At 49.1% G+C, this 10,623-nt stretch overlaps 1 protein-coding gene across 1 annotated transcript; it reads left to right on the forward strand.

Moving 5' to 3' along the window:
* The first annotated feature begins 204 nt into the window (after positions 1 to 204).
* Positions 205 to 4,685, forward strand: inha (inhibin subunit alpha). The gene is made up of 2 exons (XM_068034463.1): positions 205 to 1,357; positions 2,141 to 4,685. The coding sequence occupies exons 1-2, from the start codon at positions 1,018 to 1,020 to the stop codon at positions 2,875 to 2,877; spliced, it is 1,077 nt and encodes a 358-aa protein (XP_067890564.1). The 5' UTR covers positions 205 to 1,017; the 3' UTR covers positions 2,878 to 4,685.
* Positions 4,686 to 10,623: the final 5,938 nt, after the last annotated feature.

The raw sequence follows: 10,623 nt of genomic DNA on the forward strand, positions 1-10,623 counted from the left end.
TTCCACAGATAAGGCTCTGTCTTTCCCAGCTGAGATAACGCTGAACTCGGACAGCGAGTTGCGTCATTCCCTCGACAACAATCCTGGAGGATGTGCCCAATGTCACCAGAGTATCGGAACTCTGATAGTGCCAGTCAGCTCATTCACGCTGAAGTGTTCAGTGAGGAGAGAGGCAGAGAGCAGGCCAGAGGCAGGACACTGACCAGCACCATTAGAGTTTGGCATCTCAATCATTCCAGTGAACATCAGAGGGTGTGTCTGCTGGGACTGAAGGAATTCTGAAGACCACAATAAAGGACCTTACTATCTCTCTCTTTGTCTATATCTGTGTCTCTGCTCAGTTCTGTCTCTATTTCATTTTGTATTCCCGTTGTGACTGTCCCATTGTGTTTCTAACTCTGCTCCCCTGAGTCCCTGTTGCTGTATTACATCTCTGTTTCTCTGCCTTTGTGTCTACTCAGGGTCTTTCACTTTCTTGCAGTGTCTGCCTTTCAGTTTCATCCTCTGAGTCTCAGCATATCTCTCTCACATTCTCGCCTGGTGTGTATATCACATTCTGTCTCGCACTCTGTTTTGCCAACTTTCTCTCTCCGTCTCTCGCTGTGTATATGTCTCTGCTTCTGTCTTTATCTGTGTGAGTGCGTCTCTTTGGATCTCATTCTGTCTCATTCTCCCTCTCGCTGTCTACTTTTTTTTTATCCCCGCTGTCACTCTCTGTCTATCTCTCTCTCTGCATTTCTCTTGTTTCTATCCGTGTGTCTCAGCAGATCTTGCCCTGTCTGACTCTCCCTCTCACTGTCTGCTTCTTTTTCCTCTCTCTGTCTCTCTCTCACACTCTCTGTATTTCTCTTTGTCTCTGTTTGTGTCTGTGTCACTCTCTCTTTAAATCTTTCTCCCTCTCTTTCTCCCTCTCTTTCTGTCTCTCTCACTCTGTGTGTGTATCTTTCACTCTCTGTCTCTATCTTCATCGCCACTTGTTCCCTTTATCTCTCAGTATCACTCTCTTTCTCTGTCTTGATGTCTGGGCCTAACTTTGCTCGGAAGCTTTCTGCTGTCCCGTTGTTCCTGAGCATGTTAATGGCAGTGCTGCTGATTCTGATGTTATGGGTCCATGGGCTGGGAGCAGCATGCTCAATGCACAGCCTCAATAAGGATGCAATCCTTGAGACGGTGCAGGAGAAGATTCTGCACAGCCTGGGGCTGACTGAACCCCCGCAGAACTGCAACGGAACCAATCAGGAGCTGCGAAACCCGTTCAAGAACCGCAGACTGGCGCGACGCATCACCCGGTGGATTGGCCATCAAAGATACAACAAGGACGATGATAAATCGGAGGTCATTTCATTCCCTATTACCAGTAAGCTTCACTTTTGTTTTTGTAAAACTTGTTGATTCTCCCATTTCCTACATTTAATAAGAAAGGCTTGCATTTCTGTAGTGCCTTTCACAACATCGTGCAGGTCCAAAGCCCTTTACAGCCAATGAAGTGCTTTTGCAGTGTGGTCACTGTTATAATGTAGGAAACACAGCAACCAATTTACCCACAGCAAGATCCCACACACAACAATGTGATAGTGGCCACATAATCTGTTTGTGGTGATGATGATAGATAAGTATTGGCCCAGCTCATCTAGGACAACTCCCCTGCTCTTCTTCAAAAACAGCAACTATAGGATCTTTTACAGACCCTACTGAGAGAGCAGACAGGTTTAATATCTCATCTGAAAGACAGCACCTCTGACAGTGCTGCAGTCCCTCAGTACCATAGTGTCAGCCTAAATTAGTTCCTGCAGTGGGTATTGAACCCACAGCTGCCAGAGAGTTACCCATTGAGCTACAGCTCACCAGTAACTAAGCTGATTTTGCATATTTCATACTATTGTCACAAGTCATAATTAACCCTTGAAGTTTGCAGATGAGTGGAAGGTAGTGGGGCTGTTATAGCCAATAATGTGGAAGATTGTGCCAAACTACAATGGCTAGTCATGCGAGACTGCCATCCACCAGCCTCGGCCGATACCTGCAGTTAACACACATGGAAGAAGAAAAAAAAAACAAATGCAAATCATTCTGTTTTCTATACATTTTGGCCTTTTTGTAACCCTTTCCCCTCCATTTCCCCACCCTCCTTTAATTACAGACCTCCCATGCGACCTGCAGTATGAAGGATTCATGGGCAATTACAGTTACATCTTCCAGACGTCCTTGCACACCCACCGCTGCCTGGTGACATCTGCCGAGTTCTGGTTCTATGCGGGAGTGCCATTGACCCAGACAGACGGCAACACTGACCCTCCTGCCGAGCTGTACATTCTCAGTGAGCCCGGCAGCTTTGTCAGAGCAACAGAGAGTGTGGCGGCGATACAAGGGCACTGGGCAATCTTTCATATCTCTGAGGCCTTCCTCCCGTATGTCTCGCACAAGATACTTTTTCTTCAGGTCAAGTGCCCCCACTGCCAGTGCGTGACAGACGAGATCAACATGCCCTTCATCCTGTCCTCTACAAAGTCCTCAGGTCCCACGCGATCCAGGCGCTCGACAGTTCCGTGGTCACCGGCCTATGTCAGTCTCCTTCAAAGGCCACCATCTCCCGAGCTGATCCACGATGATTGCCATCGCTCTGCTGTGAACATCTCCTTTGAGGAATTGGGATGGGGGAATTGGATTGTCCAGCCCAGCACCTTTACCTTCTACTACTGCAATGGCACTTGTTCCAATTCCAACAGGCTAACCTCCAGCCTTGGCCTCAAAGTGTGCTGCACCTCCGTCCCCGGGACCATGAAACCCCTGAGAGTGAGAACCACCTCGGATAGTGGCTACACCTTCAAATACGAGACTGTCCCCAATATTATCACGCAGGAGTGTGCCTGTATTTAAACTTTACATCCCACCGCCCCCACTAGGTGGGTTGGGTAGGGGTTACCAAACCCCCAAGATTATCCTGGGCTCTCCAGGAACTGAAGATTAATCTTCAGTAGAAGAAACCTAGGGCCATTAATAAATTTTTTAAAAATTCTTTCAGCACGTTTGTTTATTAATTATGAAAATGTTGACATTTGGGAGAGAAAAGTTTGTTTGACGGACAATTAAACATCAACCAATCAAGTAACAAAGAGTCTGTTTGCTTTCCAATGGGAAGGCATTGCGCTATGTGATTGGACATGTTTGGCAGCCAATGGGGTGGGTGGAGCAATTGGAGGGAGGAGGTCATGTGATGAAACCTCCAGGATTATGTCCAGCCAAAGATGGCAACCCTACAGCTGAGGAAGTGGAAACCAGAAGACAATTTTTGGTTGAAAGAATGTGTTTAATTCCACATGTATCATTTGAATGTTCTGGACAGTTAAACCTTTTAGATATATTGCTAACAAACCCAATGTTTGAACTGGAGAACGTTGAAGTATCTCATCCAGAGTGTTGGGAAATGCCGAGCTTTCCAATCGTACTTTTCAGTATTTAAGAAGTTCCTTTCAATCTCAGTCTTTGTATGAAGAACCTTCTTTCGATGAAGAACAGTTAGTGCAACGCAGGCAGATTTAAACATTCAGTCCCTCTAATCTTCTTTATTCTTTTTTTCCCCACAAGGTCCTCCTTTCCTCTCCACAATCTGACACTCCTTTCTGAAAGAATTATAAATCATAGAGGTTACAGCAATGACAGAGGCCATTTGGCCCATTGTGTCAGTGCCCACTGCTCACTCTTCAACTGAAGCTGTCTACACTAATCCTATTTTCCGACACTTTCCCATCTGCTTTCATTTTCTTCCCTTGTTATGGCCTCTGCTTCAATAGGCCTTTATGGTAAACTGTTCCCAATTCTAACAGACCCCTTGGTGAAATTGTGAGCCCCTCTTTGTCCTGCCATTGAATTTCACATCACAGAAACAGGCCATTCAGCCCAGCTGATCCATACTGGTGTTTATGCGCTACACAGGCCTTCTCCCACCCCTCTTCATCTCACCCTATCAACATATCCTTCTATTCTCTTCTCCCTCATGGGTTTATCCAGCTTCCCTTAACTGTATCACTCCCTGTGGTAGTGAGTTCCACATTCTCACCACTCTCTGGGTGAAGAAGTTTCTCCTGAATTCCTTGTTGGATTTATTAGTGTTTATCTTATATTGATGGCCTCTGGTTTTGGTTTTCCCACAAGTGGAATCATTTTCTCTATGTCTACCCCATCGAGCACCTTCCTAATTTAAAGACCACTATCGGGTCATCCCTCGGCCTTCTGTTTCTGAGAGAAAAAAGCCTCAGCCTGTTTGATATTGCCTGATAGGTATAAGTATTAACCAGCTGGAATATCCGTGGGACTATCCCAATCAATGACTTTGGTGTAAGATCAGTGGAACACTGGAGTAATGGCGCCATTGGCTGTTTTTGCCGATTCACAAAGTTTCCCTCAACTCCCAAAGAAAAAAATCTTCCCTTGCCTCAACAAATTGCAGCCAGCTGAGTCTAAACCACTTGCGAACCAATCATCAAACATCAGATCTACAGGGATATGGAACCCGTGACAAGCCAGTGGAGTTTATGAGAGTCTTCTGTTCCTTAACCCAAGAGTGCACCAGGTTATTAAAACCTCTCTCCATTCACCAGCGGATTTCAGTAATTTTATTCATGTTGATTTGCTGTTGTGCTGCTGTGTTAGTCCTGTAAAAAATTAATAAATGCATTCTAATATGATAGCATGGTTTTCATTTATAATCTTTCAGAGGTTAGGATAATGGGTCCCTGGGAGTGTGTCGGTATTTACAGGGGGTCCCCGGGAGTGTGTCAGTATTTACAGGGGGTCCCCGGGAGTGTGTGTCAGTATTTACAGGGGGTCCCCAGGAGTGTGTCAGTATTTACAGGGGGTCCCCAGGGAGTGTGTCAGTATTTACAGGGGGTCCCCGGGAGTGTGTCAGTATTTATAGGAGGGTCCCCAGGAGTGTGTCAGTATTTACAGGGGGTTCCCAGGGAGTGTGTCAGTATTTACAGGGGGTCCCCGGGAGTGTGTCAGTATTTATAGGAGGGTCCCCAGGAGTGTGTCAGTATTTACAGGGGGTCCCCGGGAGTGTGTCAGTATTTATAGGAGGGTCCCCAGGAGTGTGTCAGTATTTACAGGGGGGTCCCAGGGAGTGTGTCAGTATTTACAGGGGGGCCCCGGGAGTGTGTCAGTATTTACAGGGGGTTCCCAGGGAGTGTGTCAGTATTTACAGGGGGTCCCCGGGAGTGTGTCAGTATTTACAGGGGGTCCCCGGGAGTGTGTCAGTATTTACAGGGGGTTCCCAGGGAGTGTGTCAGTACTTACAGGGGGTCCCCGGGAGTGTGTCAGTATTTACAGGGGGTTCCCAGGGAGTGTGTCAGTATTTACAGGGGGTTCCCACGGAGTGTGTCAGTATTTACAGGGGGTCCCCGGGAGTGTGTCAGTATTTATAGGAGGGTCCCCAGGAGTGTGTCAGTATTTACAGGGGTCCCCGGGAGTGTGTCAGTATTTACAGGGGGGCCCCGGGAGTGTGTCAGTATTTACAGGAGGTCCCCGGGAGTGTGTCAGTATTTACAGGGGGGCCCCGGGAGTGTGTCAGTATTTACAGGGGGTTCCCAGGGAGTGTGTCAGTATTTACAGGGGGTCCCCGGGAGTGTGTCAGTATTTACAGGGGGTCCCCGGGAGTGTGTCAGTATTTACAGGGGGTTCCCAGGGAGTGTGTCAGTACTTACAGGGGGTCCCCGGGAGTGTGTCAGTATTTACAGGGGGTTCCCAGGCAGTGTGTCAGTATTTACAGGGGGTTCCCAGGGAGTGTGTCAGTATTGACAGGGGGTCCCCGGGAGTGTGTCAGTATTTATAGGAGGGTCCCCAGGAGTGTGTCAGTATTTACAGGGGGTCCCCGGGAGTGTGTCAGTATTTATAGGAGGGTCCCCAGGAGTGTGTCAGTATTTACAGGGGGTCCCCGGGAGTGTGTCAGTATTTACAGGGGGTTCCCAGGGAGTGTGTCAGTATTTATAGGAGGGTCCCCAGGAGTGTGTCAGTATTTACAGGGGGTCCCCGGGAGTGTGTCAGTATTTATAGGAGGGTCCCCAGGAGTGTGTCAGTACTTACAGGGGGTCCCCGGGAGTGTGTCAGTATTGACAGGGGGTCCCCGGGAGTGTGTCAGTATTTATAGGAGGGTCCCCAGGAGTGTGTCAGTATTTACAGGGGGTCCCCGGGAGTGTGTCAGTATTTATAGGAGGGTCCCCAGGAGTGTGTCAGTATTTACAGGGGGTTCCCAGGGAGTGTGTCAGTATTTACAGGGGGGCCCCGGGAGTGTGTCAGTATTTACAGGGGGGCCCCGGGAGTGTGTCAGTATTTACAGGGGGTTCCCAGGGAGTGTGTCAGTATTTACAGGGGGTCCCCGGGAGTGTGTCAGTATTTACAGGGGTTCCCAGGGAGTGTGTCAGTATTTACAGGGGGTCCCCGGGAGTGTGTCAGTATTTATAGGAGGGTCCCCAGGAGTGTGTCAGTATTTACAGGGGGTTCCCAGGGAGTGTGTCAGTATTTACAGGGGGTTCCCACGGAGTGTGTCAGTATTTACAGGGGGTCCCCGGGAGTGTGTCAGTATTTATAGGAGGGTCCCCAGGAGTGTGTCAGTATTTACAGGGGTCCCCGGGAGTGTGTCAGTATTTACAGGGGGGCCCCGGGAGTGTGTCAGTATTTACAGGAGGTCCCCGGGAGTGTGTCAGTATTTACAGGGGGTCCCCGGGAGTGTGTGTCAGTATTTACAGGGGGTCCCCAGGGAGTGTGTCAGTATTTACAGGGGGTCCCCGGGAGTGTGTCAGTATTTATAGGAGGGTCCCCAGGAGTGTGTCAGTATTTACAGGGGGTTCCCAGGGAGTGTGTCAGTATTTACAGGGGGTTCCCAGGGAGTGTGTCAGTATTTACAGGGGGTCCCCGGGAGTGTGTCAGTATTTACAGGGGGTCCCCGGGAGTGTGTCAGTATTTACAGGGGGTTCCCAGGGAGTGTGTCAGTACTTACAGGGGGTCCCCGGGAGTGTGTCAGTATTTACAGGGGGTTCCCAGGGAGTGTGTCAGTATTTACAGGGGGTTCCCAGGGAGTGTGTCAGTATTTACAGGGGGTCCCCGGGAGTGTGTCAGTATTTACAGGGGGTCCCCGGGAGTGTGTCAGTATTTACAGGGGGTTCCCAGGGAGTGTGTCAGTACTTACAGGGGGTCCCCAGGAGTGTGTCAGTATTTACAGGGGGTTCCCAGGGAGTGTGTCAGTATTTACAGGGGGTTCCCACGGAGTGTGTCAGTATTTACAGGGGGTCCCCGGGAGTGTGTCAGTATTTATAGGAGGGTCCCCAGGAGTGTGTCAGTATTTACAGGAGGGTCCCCGGGAGTGTGTCAGTATTTACAGGGGGGCCCTGGGAGTGTGTCAGTATTTACAGGAGGGTCCCCGGGAGTGTGTCAGTATTTACAGGGGTCCCCGGGAGTGTGTCAGTATTTACAGGGGGGCCCCGGGAGTGTGTCAGTATTTACAGGAGGGTCCCCGGGAGTGTGTCAGTATTTACAGGGGGTCCCTGGGAGTGTGTCAGTATTTACAGGGGGTCCCCAGAGTGTCAGTATTTACAGGAGGTTCCTGGGAGTGTGTCAGCATCTACAGGGGGTCCCTGGGAGTGTCAGTATTTATAGGGGGACTCCAGGAGTATTTACAGGGGGTCCCCGGGAGTCTATCGGCATTTATAGGGGGTCCCCGGAGTGTTAGTATTTACAGGGGGTCCCTGGGAGTGTGTCAGTATTTACAGGGGGGCGCTGGGAGTGTGTCAGTATTTACAGGAGGGTCCCCGGGAGTGTGTCAGTATTTACAGGCGGCCCTGGGAGTGTGTCAGTATTTACAGGGGGTCCCCGGGAGTGTGTCAGTATTTACAGGAGGGTCCCCGGGAGTGTGTCAGTATTTACAGGAGGGTCCCCGGGAGTGTGTCTGTATTTACAAGGGGTACATGGGAGTGTGTCAGTATTTACAGGGAGTCCCCAGGCGTGTGTCAGCATTTACAGGGCATCCTGAGAGTGTCTCAGTATTTAAAGAGGGTCCGCGGCAGTGTGTCAATATTTACAGGGGGTCCCTGGGAGTGTGTCAGTATTTACAGGGGGTCCTGGGGAGTGTGTCAGTATCTACAGGGGGTCCCCGGCAGTGTGCCTATATTTACAAAGGGTCCCTGGGAGTGTGTCAGTATTTACAGGGGATTCCCAGGCGTGTGTCAGTATTGTTAAGGTGATGAAGGTGTTTAGGGGTCTCTTTCAGCCTTCACCTGGTGTACTGTAACAGGGTTTTGTTTAAACACACAGTGTTTTGAGCTCCCCCTTGGTGAATCCTTGTTCACCACTTTCCAATTATAAGGCAAAAAAATGAGCATAAACATGCTTTCTTAGGTTTAAAGAAGAAAAGTGAAATTTATTAAAACTTAAACTTCAACTCTAATTCGGTTAACGCCGATGGATACACATTGCGCCCCATGCTAGCCTGCATACACAATACACATATGCAAGTAGAAACAGAAAAGAGCAGAAGAAAATATAAAGTAGAGAAGTTTGAGGCAATATCAGAGGAGTTTCTTGTTTACTGTACTTCGAGCTCACTGTAGTCCTTTTGCAGGTAGTCTTGCTTTTTGCTGGGGCCCAGTATTCTTCTTAAACCTTGTTCACTGTAGGAGACTTTTCTCTCTTGGGGTTCATGTGTCTTCAATGGTTTCCGAAGCTGGTGAGAGCGAGATGAGAGCAGACAGGAAAGAGGTCTTTTCGATCCAGGAACAGACAGCTTTCTGAGTTCAAATTCTCTGTGGCAAGTTCAAATAAAAAAAAAAGCCAATTAGTCATGTGACTAAACTAGTCTAACCACGTCTGTTTGTGTATTCGGCCATCTTAGCAGTTAACCTAGAATGCTAGCCTTTTCACCTTCAATGTCTGGTAATCAAAAGTCCATTGTGGATTAAATTGGAGCGGGGAGTGATCCCTTAGCCTGTTCCAAGAACTGTGTTATAATGCAAATGTCTTTCCAGTCAGGGGCCTCGCAATCCTTTGTAATAGGCCTTTTCTTCTTCCCAGCAACAACTTTAAAATTTAATGTCCATGTGGCAAAATATCTGTGGCCCATTCTTGGCAGTTGGGGGCCTGCAGGACAGCATTTACAGGGGGTCCCCGGGAGTGTGTCAGTATTTAAAGGGTGTCTCTGGGAGTGTGTCAGTATTTACAGGGGGTCCCCGGGAGTGTGTCAGTATTTACAAGGGGTCCCCGGGAGTGTGTCAGTATTTACAAGGGGTCCCTGGGAGTGTGTCAGTATTTACACGGGGTCCCTGGGAGTGTGTCAGTATTTAAAGGGTGTCTCTGGGAGTGTGTCAGTATTTACAAGGGGTCCCCGGGAGTGTGTCAGTATTTACAAGGGGTCCCTGGGAGTGTGTCAGTATTTACAAGGGGTCCCCGGGAGTGTGTCAGTATTTAAAGGGTGTCTCTGGGAGTGTGTCAGTATTTACAAGGGGTCCCCGGGAGTGTGTCAGTATTTACAAGGGGTCCCTGGGAGTGTGTCAGTATTTACAAGGGGTCCCCGGGAGTGTGTCAGTATTTACAAGGGGTCCCTGGGAGTGTGTCAGTATTTAAAGGGTGTCTCTGGGAGTGTGTCAGTATTTACAAGGGGTCCCCGGGAGTGTGTCAGTATTTACAAGGGGTCCCCGGGAATGTGTCAGTATTTAAAGGGTGTCTCTGGGAGTGTGTCAGTATTTACACGGGGTCCCTGGGAGTGTGTCAGTATTTACAATGGTCCCCGGGAGTCTGTCAGTATTTAAAGGGTGTCTCTGGGAGTGTGTCAGTATTTACACGGGGTCCCCGGGAGTGTGTCAGTATTTAAAGGGTGTCTCTGGGAGTGTGTCAGTATTTACACGGGGTCCCCAGGGAGTGTGTCAGTATTTACAAGGGGTCCCCGGGAGTGTGTCAGTATTTACACGGGGTCCCCAGGGAGTGTGTCAGTATTTACAAGGGGTCCCCGGGAGTGTGTCAGTATTTAAAGGGTGTCTCTGGGAGTGTGTCAGTATTTACACGGGGTCCCCAGGGAGTGTGTCAGTATTTACAAGGGGTCCCCGGGAGTGTGTCAGTATTTAAAGGGTGTCTCTGGGGGTGTGTCAGTATTTACACGGGGTCCCTGGGAGTGTGTCAGTATTTACAGGGGGTCCATCTCACAGCAACCGACAGAACATCGCCAAACAATTGCACATCCTACAGCACGCTCCGCAGCATTCTGCCAACCATCATGTCATAACATGACCTCTGCATTTCCTCATTATTTAGGTATTGCACCAGTTCAGAGGCGAATGCTGATTAGAGCGTTTGAGGTCATATGATGAGATCAATGGTCTTAATCCAACTGGTCTTCTGCCCTGCAATGAAAGAGTGACTCAAGGTTCAAAGGTCAATGGTTGACCTCTGGTATTTAGCCCATGTGGCCATGTGTGAATGTTGGTGTTGAATGTTGGCTACCGGTTTGGGTTATGGCAGGGGTCTGCACGGTCTCACCTGGTCACATTCTCAGCTGGCGATTCTGGAGGGTTAAAGTCACACCGGGTTGACACTCCAAAACCGATCACTCTGCTGGAAATCTGTGCATGTGGTCATTGAGTGAAC

This window comes from Heterodontus francisci, chromosome 7, assembly GCF_036365525.1.
Source record: "Heterodontus francisci isolate sHetFra1 chromosome 7, sHetFra1.hap1, whole genome shotgun sequence".
Taxonomy (NCBI): Eukaryota; Metazoa; Chordata; class Chondrichthyes; order Heterodontiformes; family Heterodontidae; genus Heterodontus; species Heterodontus francisci.